Below are 14,326 nucleotides of genomic sequence, written 5' to 3' on the forward strand. Positions count from 1 at the left end.
TGATTTGTGCTCGGGGACAACATTTATTCTCCTTCACAGCCACTAAGTTGCTCAAAGTAATGTTTTTGTACATACTCTAACTGCCGTTTTTGTTGCAATTTGCTCTCTTTTAAATACATTTAATTAACTGACTAATCAAATGCAACTGAGAAAATAAAAGAGAAGGAAAATAGTTGGTAGAATGTGTCAGGCTTCAACTATTGGGATAATAAGTAAGAAAATGAGAACCAGGCTTTATCATAGCCATGCAGAAGATGCTGGGCCAGGATGCTGGGGAGAAATGACAGAGAGAATAGAAAACAATTTTAAGCATGAGAAAGAATATGCTGCAAAGATGGATGTTATATCTGCATAAGGGAGAAGCAGTGAAGCTGTTTTACAAAAACGTCTTTTTGTACACACAAACCTTCATGATTCAGAACTCAAATTCCAAGTACATAAATTCTTGTTTAAAAACATCCGCAGCTTTGTAATCAAGAGCAATTTGAGTGATGACATTTTTAATCTAAATATACAATCCCATATCTCCTCCTAGAGGAGGAGAATCGCCTTCATTATTTCGACCCTTTGTATAGGGTAGACCCATTCATGGTGGAGCATTGGTCACAGCCTAAACATAGCCTGGAGGTTCTGTACAGCTTATTGAACACCTTCGTATCTGGGCCTGAGTGGGCTCTGCTGCCTTTGCTGATTGCAGAAACTGGTGCTCAAACTTGCCTCCATGCTTCTTCTTAATAAAAAGCCTAAAATATTCTGCAAACTCGCAGGTAGACTAGGCAGTCCGGAGTCATAGACAGATCCCCTTAAAGACCTCTCTACCCCTGATCAGAGCCGGTTAGAGTGACCTGTGCAGACTCCAATTCTTTATGATTATCCATTATTCTGTAACTTTGTTGTAGTGGTATTGGCCCTTTTCTTTCATAATTGCTCCAAGGTTTGCAGTCAATTAATGATCGTGAGGAGCATATAACATGCATATCCATGGGACCTGGATTATCTTCTATTGTGTATTGCATTACAACTCCGTTGCTCAATGTGCTTTATGTCCTTTCTACTGTTTATATTACAATTTGAGCTGTTAGTGTCTTTTTCTATTTTTTTTTTCAGATTAATCAGGGGAATATTATTCAGATCTTTAACTTTTTATTATTCCTAGATACCTGAATTGTCTACTTATGGGGCCTTGACTATACACTGTATTCCAACACATAACCTCGGTTTTAGAAGAGTTGGCGAGATATCCTGAGATCAAGCCAAACTCCATCAACAAGGTTTCAAGTCGTGGAATAGAGATATCAGGATATTATAACATCGTCTACTGTAAGGCGATTTTACACTGATAATTTTGTGATTTAAAAGGGCTTATGATGTTATCCAGCCTTATCGCCTGTGCACGGGGCTCAATATAAATATTGAACAGAAGGGGAGATAGGGGGCACCCCTGTCTTGTCCCTCTCTGGATTGCAAAGCTTGGAGTCAGGGAGCCATTTAACAAAATATTCTCTGAGGCCACAGAATAACAGTTCTTTAAAGTCTGGACAAAGATTGGACCCATACCCATGACCTCCAACAACGCCGAAAGATATCTTCAACACACACGATCGAAGGCCTTAGCGGCATCTAAGGCCACTTCTGCCAGGGGATCCCCTCTAGTTTCAGCAAGATCAATGTTGCCAATAAGTAATTGAGATTGTTCCTGGATGACTCTCCCAACCAAAAAGCCTTTCTGGTCAGTATTAATCAGGCTTGGTGCCAATTTTGCCAATCTCCCTGCCAAAATACTCATAAAGATCTCATAATCAGGATTCAGCAGGGAGATGGGACGGTAGGAATCAGCCATCAGGGGATTCATACCAGGCTTCAAAATTAAAACCATCGTGGCCTCCTTCGAAGATATGGGGATCACCCCCGCAGAGCTATAGACCATATTAAATAAGGTTTGGAGTGTAGGCAGAAGTTTGTCAAGTAATAATTTATAAATTTCATTAGGAAGGGCATCTAAACCCGCCGCCTTCTTGTTTTTTGCCCTCTTTATTTGGTCCCTAATCTCCTCCATAGATATGGGTGAATCTAAAAGATCTCCCGCAGATTCTGTAAGAGCAGGAATAGACTTGTCCCTTAGCCACAAACGTGTTGAATCCTGTGAAGGGTTAGGGTTCTCCTTGTAGAGATTCGAAAAGAGGGACAAAAGGCAATCCTGCATTTGTGCGGGCTTGCTGGATTTGGTTCCAGCACTATCGATAAGAAGTTCATTGATGGAGTTTTTTGCCCGATCTATCCTTGCCTTCCAGGCCAATAAGGCACCTGCTCTTTCCCCATACTCTAAGTTTTCCATATTACGGACTTGCCATTGGGCCTTACATTTCAAATCTAGGAGGATCCTTAGGTCCCGCCTGACCTCCTCAAGACTCTTCTCTATCTGTACCAATTTTCCTAAACTCTCCTGAGTTTTCTTGCTCCTTTCTTCTTCAAGAGTAGAGATTCTGCCCTCTAAAATCTGTAGTTCTAAAGCATTACTCCTATTCTTTGAGCGTATTAGGCTGCGTAAGGTCCCTCTCAAATTTGCCTTGTAGGCATCCCACACAAACTCTATTTAAGTAGAGCCTAAATTAAAGAAGAAGAATTCCCAGAGCAGACTTTTTTATTTCCTGAATAATTCCAGAATCCGATAACATTGTCCTATTCAAAGTCCACCTTGATTGTAAAAGATAAAAGAGGAGCATGATCCGAGAGATGGCTTGGAAGTACGGACATACTAACAACATTATCTGTGTTCTCTCTATTTTTCAGGACATCATCTATACTTGAGGAGTGACGATATTTCTTACAATGAAATGTAAACCCATCTACACTCCCCATCTTGGCTCTCCATAAATCTGCTAGATTAATATTGGATAGGAAGTTTTTCATGACCCTGCGAGACCGCAGGGACCCTTTAACGTGGTTCGCGTTGCATCTTTCCTTTACTGGATCAAATCAAACAATAAAATACCCTCCCATGATTAGGGGGGATTTGCCGTAATTAAATTGTCCTGAAGTTTGACCAGAAAGGATGGATCATCTGTATTGGGGCCATAGTAAGATGAACAAGTCATCTCCTCCCCCTCAAAGTCTAGCTGGGCGATGATACAACTGCCTGTTTGGTCCGTCTGGGCTGATTTTATCTTGCAGGTGATTCCTTTCTTCACCAGAATTGCCATGCCACGAATATTTAATGGTTCCTGGGAGTGACAATAACATTGTATCCAATTGATTTTTGAGAAGATTGTTTCGGACTCCATCTTGTTTAAATGAGTTTCTTGTAACAAGCATTCCTGGGCTGGAGACAGCTCTAAATATTTAAAAATCAACATTTGCCTCCTAGGACATCCCAGGCCATTCAGGTTCCAGGAAATAAATAGAATTTTACTTTCCCGCAGCTTGAATTTTATTTTATTTATTTATTTATTTTAGAGTTTTATAGATCGTGAACCAGACCCGTGGAGGTATCAGAGCGCTTTACAGGATTAAGGGGGGAGGAATACAAAGCATAAGGAAGGGAGGGATCACATTGGGAAAGTTTGGGATACATTCTAAGGGAGGAGCAAGCAATATATAGTTCAAGCTAAATGTGGGAAAAATAAAGTACCCTTTACCAAGGTTTTGGAGGCGTTCTCCGATTAAACCAAGAAGAAGAAAGTCTGTTTTACTTAACCTGTGAGATGAGGAATATTGTTTACCTATTTTGCCCCCACCCTGGGTCCCCCCACCCTGGGCTCTCCCGCCGCCTGCCCCCACCCCCACCAACCCAAACCCTCTGTGACCCCCAGTGCCCCAACCACCCTGAGGAACCCTACCTTCCAATAGATAAAAGCCTATTCGGGCCCTTCCCCTCGAGGCTATGATGAATTACTTTAAAAAATGCTGAAACTAGCGGGGGAAACCTGATTCTTAAAATGACCTCAACTTCCCTCCCTTGAACCCTCCCTGTTTCTCATGCTGGATTTTTGCTATAAGAGTGTCTACGTCATTGGTCGTTCTGATCATATGCAAATGGTTATTCCACATTACTCACAACGTGGCAGGGAACCTCAATTGGGCCTTTGCCCCTAAGCTGTTTAATTTTGCAAGTCTTTTACCCAGTTCCCACTGCCTTTCCGCCGTTATGTGGGAGATGTCTGATCTGATGGAGAAAGAAAAGGGAGATAGATCAGTAAAAGGAGAAGATATAACCCCTTCTTTTAGGGCTGCGGAAAGAATCTGTTCTTTGAGTATAAAAAATTAACCAGGATTTTCTGTGGTTTCTGTTTACCCAGATTCCTTTTAAAGGGGTCTCTATGTACCCTCTGAATTTCATGATTTAAATCCACATTAGGAAAACTCTTAAGAACCGTACCCTTCAGTAATGATATCAAAAACCCCTTTATGTCCTCTCCCTCAGTTGCTTCTCGGATATTTAAAAATGTCAGATTATTTTTTCTTGAATAGTTTTCCAGTCTTTCAATATCATCCTTAAGCTCCGTGTTTTGAATTGATAATTTCTCCAGCCGAAAAGTAGTTGACTCAATTACACTCTTCATCTTGGGGATTTCCTCTTCGATTACCTCAGTCCTTGCGAGGACATCTAGCTTGCTAGCAAGAATCTCGCATGAGGAACGAATAACCACCTGGTTTGCCATGGAGACTGAAAACCTATTCGCCAACTCTGCTTGATTTGCCTCTGAAACTGTGAATCTGCTTGCCATCTCATCTTTCAGGGCCAGGAGAATGTCTGCCAAGGAATGGGAATTCTGTACAGAAGAACTCCGAATTATTGGAGGGAGGGAAGAAGCAGTTTTGCTAGACAGGACATTAGAGCCACTAGGACTACTAGGATCTTCCATCTGCCCCTTACGTAGCTCTTTAGCCTGCTCTGACCCGACTTTCTCGAGAGATTCTCGCCCATCGCAACCTTTTCCATCCTCTAGAGCCAGGCCACTTTCCGAGTCCTTACTCTGGTCTGAAGCTAATTTTACGTCCGATCCCTTCTGTAGGCCCAGTACTGAGTATCTGTTGGAAAGGGTAATGGCCGGGTGCACCTCTAACTCCGGACTAGTTATTACAATAAAATCAGCAGATTCCGCTAGATCAGTAGCGTTCAGTAGAACATTTTTTTCCTGAGTTCCATTTTTTTCAGAGAGGCTGTCGCTCGATATCTCCATTTTTTAAACCACCGGAGTACTCAAAGAAGCAAGGATGATACCAACGCCTCAATAGAAAGAGGGGTGAACCAGACATGGCTTCAGATGGCCCTTCTACTCCAGATTGAAGAGGAGGCAGGGACAGCACTTTCGTTGAAGAGAGGGACATGTCATGATAGAAAGTTTTCAGTGACGGAGTAATTTTAGACTTAGTAGAAGCAGCTTTCTTGTCCCGCACTTTTGTGTTGACTTTTGGAGTCTGGATTTCGCTGGAGTTACTGATACACCGATACCCCCTGCCAATTTTCTCTGTTTTTCCGAGATTTTTACTTCTGCCACCGGGAGGGACACTCGCTGTGGCAAAATTGGATGTGTTATCAGGTTATTAGAAGCCAAATGTGCCGCCCTTGCCCGCAGTGAGTATCTAGTCAGCTTGGGGGGAGATGCTCCCTCTTGAAGAGCAGCACCCCTCTTCCTGCAGTCTGGAAAAACCTTGCATAGAATATTACTCTCTTCAATAGTCAGTGCCCCCTCTCTTGAATTCAAGTGTAGAGTGCTACTATCTGACTTATCAACTATAACACCAGGGAGTGACCGGTTTCATAAAGCTTTATTCGATTTTTACATCATAAAAGCATATACATCATCAGGAATACGAAACAGTCATAGTTTAAAAAAAATATTATACAAAAGCTCATTGTAACCCAGAAATGAAATTGAGCTTTAAAACCAGTAAAAAAACTCGAGTTAAAAGAATAAAACATAATCATGTACATACTTCATGAGCATCATAAAAAGTTATTAAACCTAATCAGCGACAATGTGTAATATGCCGCGCTCTCAGAGTCCATGCCCAACCTAAAAATTTGGCCACAGCTAGTACGATGGGCAATGAAGTGTCTGTTCGCAGAATACAATCTGCCTCTACCGCTTCCCTAGTGCCAAGTAGCTTACAGATTGGTAAAAGCCATGCCCGCCTTGGGGCAGCGTAGGTACCACAGACCCAAAGAATGTGTGCCGTGGTCTCGATGTTAGCAGTACATCGTGGGCACCCAACTAGCGAGTGTGGAGACCAGTTCTGGGTAAAAAAAATCTGACTGGTAAAGACCCCACCCTATACTGAAAATACAATTTTCGATCCAGGGGTTTCGTAATTCGATCCCAGTATAATTCCAGCCTAGGGACAAATTTGTGATCCAGAAAGCGGCACGAAAGGGAGGAAGACATTTGTTGTTTAGCGTTATTCAATGAAAACAGTTCCCAGAACTTGGGCTTCAGAGTAGATTTAGATGGAAAAACAGATTTAGCGGGGTCAATCCATAATGCTATCAAACCTAACTCCCCTAGAAGATTTCTGGCTACCCTGAGCCATATAATTTGATGTAAAAGTGTCTGATTTAATAATGTCTAGGAAGCCCTGGGCATAGCCAACAAGTTCGGGAGTGGTCCACAGTCTCCTCCAATACAGGAGGGGACACAGTTTGGCTATGGCTGCAATGTGTTTCTTACCTAGATCTAATAACAAAGGACACATAGGAGAGCTCTGGGGAAGTCCAGTTACATTTTCAAGAAACCTATTCTCTGCCGAGGTAAGGGCAACAAGATTCTCGCAGCCCCATACCTCTGAGCCATACAAGGTTGAACTGACGGCCTTCAGATTGTAGATTTCAAGGGCGGGACTGATAGGCTTGGATAGCGAGCGATTGTGCTCCTGTACAAGAACCCCCGCTATCTGTCTGAGCTTAAGTGAGGCTATATCGATTTGCCGGTCCCACTTCATACTGCCTTGGAAGGTAACTCCAAGATAGGTAAACTCATTGACTACTTCTAAGGGGCCCTCCTTCATTGCAAAACCTCTCATGTTTGCCTTACTTGTGTTAAATGCCATTATCTTTGTCTTGGACACGTTGACCTCCAATCCCCTCTCACAACAGAAATCCTCAAAAATATTGAGGGCTTTCTTGAGTCCACTCGGGGTCTTGGAGAGGATCAACGTGTCGTCGGCAAACATCAGGATGGGTACCTTGACACCTGCTAGTATAGGGGCATCCGTCGGATTTTTGCTCATGCAATCTGCTATTCCATTGATATATAACGTGAACAAGGTGGGGGCCAGAACACAGCCCTGTCTAACACCTCGTTCCACCGGGAAAGATTCCGTCACATCCCCCTGTCCCCCCCATATAATTTGGGCCTTGTTATCTTCATGGAGTCTACTAATGAGGGTTAAAAGATCCAAGGGAAGACCTAGTTGTTTTAGGACAAGCCATAACTTCCTCCGGGGAACTAAATCAAAGGCTGCCCTTAGATCAACGAGGGCAGTATAAAGGCTACCTTTACCCAGGCTGACTTGTTTCCAGTATATTAAAATAAATCAGAAGACTTGGTCGATAGTGCTTAAGGCAGCTCTGAATCCGGCTTGGAAAGGTGTTAAAATGCCGAACTCCTCGATCCACCCCTGGAGTCTATTAAGCACCATTCTTCCAAGTATTTTCTGGGACCAGTCTATAAGACTGATTGGCCTATAGTTCCCCAGGCAATCTTTATCTCCTTTTTTAAAAACTGGAATGATTTCTGCATCTTTCCAGGACGCAGGGATCAGTGCCCCATGGGCAATTGCGTTTGAAAGAAGAAAGATATAACGGCACCAGCTAGGTTTGTCATATAACAGGGTATCGCCCGGTATGCCATCGGGCCCCGGCGCTTTCCCTGGTAAAATGGAACCCAATGCTAACTCGACCTCCCTCAAAGTGAAGGTATAACCCTGGAAAAACACATTTGAGACTTCGACTATCCCCTCCAGGGGGGTAGCCGAGTACTGGGGTTTAAAGTGGTTCAACCAAGCGGTAATGGAAACATTATTCTGTGGGCGCTCAGCTTGGCCCCTGTTTGACGTTCCAAAACCCCTTGGGGTCCTTAGAAGCACAAGCCTCCCGTAGGTCAGTCCATCTTTGGTCCTCCCATGCCTTCTTAGCCCTACGTTGTGCAGCCTTATAGAGTGACCTTGCTTCACGTACTGTAGTTGGAATACCCCCTTGATAGCTTTCCCTAAAACCTCAAGTGCCGTTCGGCATTCATCATTGTACCAACGGTCCTCAACTTGGGGAAGCATTTTGGATTTCGTTCCTTTAAAAAAAAAAAAAAAAAAGTACTTAAGAGGTTAAAAAGTCAGTATGGATCTTTCCTGGGTTATCATGAGCACCAGTCTGCAGTGCATTGCTCTCAAGCTCTCTAATAGCACATTGCAAACTTTGAGCTATATTATCTAGGAGAGTAGGAGATTCTTTTACCTGGACCCACTTGAGTCTCCTCATGTCATTGGCTTGAACAACCTCCCCGATATAGCTACAGTCCCCATAGTGTACATCAGGCAGGGAATGGGTTAAAAGGAAAAAACAACAAAGCGGGTTATGATCACTTTCCAATCGGTCAATGATCATCATATCCTCCACCTGTGACCAAAGACTCAAGCTTGCCAGCATGTAATCAATTCTACTTGCAGAGTACCCATTATTAAAGGTTGGTGAGCCTAACCTATCTGATTTAGTACGGCCGTTCAGAGCCCTTAGGCCACGTTCAATGCAAATGCTGTTCATCTGAATGATCACATCGGTCCACTTCCTGACTGGCTCCAGCTCAAGCTCTGGAATTATCCAGTTCCTGTCTGTTATCTCATCACAAGAAACATCCTCCAGGGTGAGTGGTTCGAATGTAATGTTAAGATCACCCATAACAATTATCTTAGTGATTTCTGGAAGGGTATCAAGGAGCAGATCCAGAGCCGCTAAAACTCGTGAGTGCTTCCCCCTTGTACCCCTAACATAGATATTAATTAGGAAGATCACTTGGCTGTTGCTAAAGGTTAATTTTATTGCTTGGATGTCATTGTTCATGGTGGGGATAACATTAATGTTCACTTTGAGTTCTTGTCGAACCCACAATGTTAGCCCTCCCGAGGCTCTGCCTTTCCCCTCCCTCACAGCTGCTATGGACTAATTCAAGTAACCTTCGCAAAACATGGGTGTGACTGCCCAAGTCTCTTGAAAGGCACAGATATCATAATTCCGAATAAAAGAATTCCACTCAGGTAAGGGAAGCTTCGAGCTAAGGCCAGCAATATTCCAGCTCAAGAAGCTACACTTTCTTAATGCCTCAACCTGGCTTTCAAAAGGGGTAGGGAATACAGTCGGGGTACATGGTAGATTGGTCTGAGAGGAACCCCTTGGGCCAGGTCCTCCTGTGTTACCTGTTTGTGATGCCAAATTGCAAAAATTAACTGACAGTGACCTACCCCTTACCCCCAGGACCGGGTACATTGCCAGATTTAAAATGAAAGCCCCTGATGTATTTGACTGTGCAAGTCAATCATTAGACTCAAGGCTGGAAGAGCCTTGTGGTCCTTGAGGTCCCACCTGGGGTTCGGCCCCGTTACCAAACGGGAAACGCCTGAACTGGATTTTGGATTTATCAGGGCCACTTGTTCGGAATTCCAGCATAAAAAGATTATCAACAAGATCCATGCTACTCAGGGTCAATTTAATACTATCAAGGGGTTGACCATTTAGCGAGAGTCTACGTGCAGCCAAGATATCCTCCCTGATCAATGAGCGGCACCCTCTTACATGTCTAATCCAGTGCATGGATTTATTGATCAATGAGTCAGAAGACTCGGTAGCACCATGATATTTTAACTTTGGAACATTAACCATAAAAATTGTGTGGATCTAGTAATTCCTCCCTGACCCCTCTTGGATGCCCCTTCTTCTGAACCTGAGCGATTAAACTTTGCCTGTTAAATCTACTATCGCTAGCCTCAGGACGGAGACTGCTGTTACTGTTGTGACTACCTGGGGGAACAGAGTGGGAGGGGAATGCCTTAGGAGCAGTAAACCTCGCTATTTGAGAAGATGAACCCACAGGACCATGCTTGTTTATAACATTTAGACCCTTGCCTCTAGAGGGGCAATGGGTTGGGCATGCCCGTGAACCCCCGATAACCGTGCGAGTGGGTATTAGCGGGGTATCAGAATTATTAGTATCCCTGATAGGTGGCCGCTTGTGTTGGTCAGCGCTTGCAGTTAATATCCTCACTAAGTTGAGCAAATCGGCCACAGATCCCTTCAATTCCTGTACTTCTGCCTTCAAAGAGGACACTTCCTGTGTCAGATGTCCTGGGGAACAGTCTAGCTCACCATTGCAATTACTACACTGACAGGCAATGTTAGCAGTTTGTGTTTGTGCATGTGTGCTCATAGAAATGCTAGCCTTCAACCCGTTTACTGGTTGTTCTTCCCCCAATGCCACATATCTGTTAGTACAGGTGACAATCGGGTTGATGTGAATAGGACAATCAGTACTGTCATTAACACTATCCCCACCGTGACTGGGAACAGTAATGCTTTCTGGGGGTACTACTTTTGACCCATTACCGCCCGCTATACTGGCCGATTTATGCCTGCATTGCTTGCAGAACATATCTGGGATAGATACATGTTCATTCTGTGCCTGTAACTTTGTTTGTGGAGGGGATTTGGTGTGTGAAGGAATAAGAGGGGCTAGGTCAAGGATTTCAGTACACTCGTTAATCAGTGTGTCAATCCGGTCAATAACACAATTATTTACTACAGCCTTGCATGATTTTTTGAGTTTTTTCCTGCTGATCTTTCCAGTGCCCTCCCCACTCACATCCTGTGCTTTCCTCTTCCCCATAGCACAGTAGCACAGTGGCAAATCTACAGTTATGTGAGTCCTAGAAGGTGAAAGAAAAAATAACAGCCGGGGAATGAGCAGCTCCCACTGCTATTAGTAACCAAGCTACGCTGGGAGAACACAATGTAACAGTAGTAGAACAGGGGACCTCCAGCGAGGGTTCCGGAACCAAGTGGGGCTCCTCCTGGCTCTGACGGGCACAGATGCGGGGGTTCCCGTCAACAATTATGCACCTCTGTGCGCGGAAGTGGTGGGAGCGGCTTCCTGACGCAATGGCCGAAATGGCTCCTGGGGAGTGTAGTCCGCCCTCCTAGCAGCCGAGCTAGATGACAGGAGCGGCGGCAGCGGGGGGAGACTAGCACTCAGAACGGGAGCACTAGGATGCTGGTCGAGTGGCAGGTAGGAAACTCCCCAAGGCGTTGTAGTCTCCTTCTTTACCAAGCATTTGGGAGTGACCTTCCCACCACAAAAGAGCACCGAGGAGAATTAATAACATTAGAAGCCCTCCCTCAGGCATTGCATTGAGCCCCAGCCTCCCCTACCTGTTTCGTGGGAAAATCGGAAACTACCTGCCTATACGATCTTCCTTCTGTGATGCACAACAACAGGGGAAGAATCTCACTGGCAGCAACCCCCACCTCCAACCAGAGCTCCGTGCGTCTGGACTGGGCTCGCCGATGCTGACGCAGCCGAGGTTAGCTGGAAAGACTAGCTGGAAAGACTAGTGCGTCGACCGCAACAACCTTTGCCTGAGTCTGTGAGGTCGACTCCCCTCATGAGTCAACCATGGAGAGAGAAGAACCACACTGGGATGCTGCGGTACGGGATGTAAAAGGTACAAATTCAAATTAAACTGAAAACCGGAATCCAGTTTTAAAAAGATATATTTCCCCAGCAATGGTAGGGCGTTCGAGACATTTAGGGGAGGTCATCTGAGCCTTGGGATTAGGAGCCTGAGGGGGTGCGCCCGCAGCCATTGAAGCAGCGCCCACACATATTCCTCCTGCTGTCGTTTTTTAAGAAAAAGACATTGACTTTCTCTTGGCCAGGTGGAAAAACCTCCCTTGACGGTCTATGGGAGGGTGATCCTGGTATTACCCAAACTGACTTTCCTTTTTAGTGTGGTGCCTCTTATTGTTCCCCAGAAAAATATTAGTAAGATCAGGACAAAATTGGTAGTTTTATATGGGGCCAGGAAGGTGCTAGGCTATCCTGGAAAAAACTAAGAAGGAAACTTTTAAAAGGTGGCTTGGCACTCCCCGATATTAATTGGTACTTATTGGTTTTCCAATTCAAGGGCATAAGGATGCTGTTGTCTACTCTGGAGGAAACTACATGGGATAGACTCTTGGATGAATTGGCCTTAGTAGAGGGTGGTAGTGGGCAAGTGGGGTTTCTATATAAATTTGGGGCACCCAGATTCTTCAAACGTGTACGCCTCAAGGTTTTGTAAGCTGCCTTGTTGACTTGGCACAAATTAAGACGTATTTGAGGGATAGGCTATTTCTCCCCCTTAGCACAAATTTGGGACTCCCCGGGACTCCCCCTGCCTGGGTGACAGCTTGGCGATTCTGATTAGAAGAGCAGGTTTGGAGAGGTGGTCGGATTTGGTGGATTCAGAGGGGGTTCTCTTTCCCAGGTTTAAGTACCTCCAGTTAAAATCATGGCATGTGGCGGAAGCTCGAGAAACAGCGGGGAATTGGGAACTTGAGCGGTTATATCAAGACTCATGCCCAAGGAAAAAAGAAATATCTTTGTGGTACTCCAGCCTTCTTGAAGCAGATGATTATGGGGTCCCCCCTCAGTCATCGGTATGGAATTCTTCCCCACTTGTCCATGATATAGAAAGATTTTTTAAAACCTCAGTCAGGCTACTGTATAAGTTTATCAAGCCTGCTAGGCTAAAGGAAAATCATTTTTTCGTATTAAACAGGCTTTATTACACCCCAGCCAAAATAGCCAAATTTGCACCTGTTCCTGCTCCAGTATGCCCAAGGTGTTCTTTCAGTAAGGCGGATTCTACATGTGACAGAGAACCAAAAAATGCTCCAGTGCAGGCCTGGCACTAGGGCGTTGCGATCAGTGCAGCTGCACCTGACGCTGACCTTGTGGGCTATGGCTGTTTTTAGAACTACATTTTTTCCAAAATTTCTTAACTTGATAAGGATAGAAGAGAGTTATTTGTGTGTAGAGAGTTGCATTGGTCCAGGGGGAGTTTAATATTATATTTTTGGCAAACAGAAAATAACTTACTAGTGCTCCTGACATATTGCAAACCAGCATACTGGAAGCTACTTGGCTGTAGCTTCCATTTGACAGTGAGGTAGTCTCACTAAACTAACACTGTTCTACTGTCTTACTCTCTCTACTGGACACTCCTGCACACTCCATTTATCTCAAAAGTTTAATTAAAGAAAATGCTTATTTTTATAGTACTCTGTTTGCTGTAGAATATAACACAGTGTTTTATTGTAAATTGAAAGCAATCTGTTATTTTTATTGGCAGATGAAGTGATTCAACAGAGAATAGATTTGCTGAAAACTGAAAAAGAATTGGAGAAAATCCAACAGAAAAGACATTTAGACTTTCTGGATATTCTTCTTTGTGCCAAGGTATAATATATAATCATGTTTATTTTTACATAGCTCTCTGCATATTTGTTTGTTGTGACACGGTAGTGATATAGATGGTTTTATGGATTATGGCCAATGTCTAATAGATATACTTAGAAAGAAGTTGGGAAGAGTAGCCTTTATTATTATTATTATTAATATTATTATTATTATTATTATTATTATTATTATTATTATTATTATTATCTGTAAAGTACATCACATCATAAGAAGCCCCATCAGTTTACACAAATTAGCCCCTCTGTGGTGTTGTGACCCTCCCTATTCTTTAGGTGTTTGGGCCTGAGAGCCCACCCAGTGGCATGTTCTTTAAGACAGAAGGTTGTAGTGTTCTTCCTTAATATGATGTCCAGATTCTACGAATAGGACCAGTTATGTTCCCTTTACTGATATTAACTACATCCTAATCAGTCTGTGCGTCTTTATGTACATCACCATCTCCCCTCTGTTACAATGGGCTCTTGTGTTAGACAGTGGTTAGGTTGTCTTAAGAGTTAAACATTTGTCTGGGGCCAATAGAATTTATTTGATTGTGTCACCTAGTGTATTCCTAAAAAAACTATCATGTTTAACCAAATTGTTATTGGCTGCCAACATGTTTCACTGCCAAGAATTGTTGAAAATGTCATCAGGACTTGAGGACTAAAACCTGCTTAAAGTCTCCCACAACCTGTAGAAAGAAAGATAACTAGGGCTATCAGGATAGGCTCTCAAATTACTTTCCTCCTGTTCATATATGTGACCTGCTATAAGCGTAATCGCACTATTGAGATTCCATACCAGTGTGTATCGGCTTAGCCTTGTCGTTTTTTGGGGCATAGTAA

At 43.7% G+C, this 14,326-nt stretch overlaps 1 protein-coding gene across 1 annotated transcript in view; it reads left to right on the top strand.

Annotated features, from left to right (window-relative positions):
- The window catches only part of LOC144761653 (cytochrome P450 4B1-like), a gene marked incomplete at its 5' end in the record, with an annotated part of 385,112 nt that overhangs the window by 109,141 nt on the left and 261,645 nt on the right, over positions 1 to 14,326 (top strand). The window contains one exon of the mRNA XM_078646943.1: positions 13,375 to 13,481. Coding sequence (XP_078503069.1) covers positions 13,375 to 13,481 — 107 coding nt within the window. The remainder of the gene's footprint in view (positions 1 to 13,374; positions 13,482 to 14,326) is intronic.

Source organism: Lissotriton helveticus, chromosome 6 (genome assembly GCF_964261635.1).
Source record: "Lissotriton helveticus chromosome 6, aLisHel1.1, whole genome shotgun sequence".
In the NCBI taxonomy this organism is placed as follows: domain Eukaryota; kingdom Metazoa; phylum Chordata; class Amphibia; order Caudata; family Salamandridae; genus Lissotriton; species Lissotriton helveticus.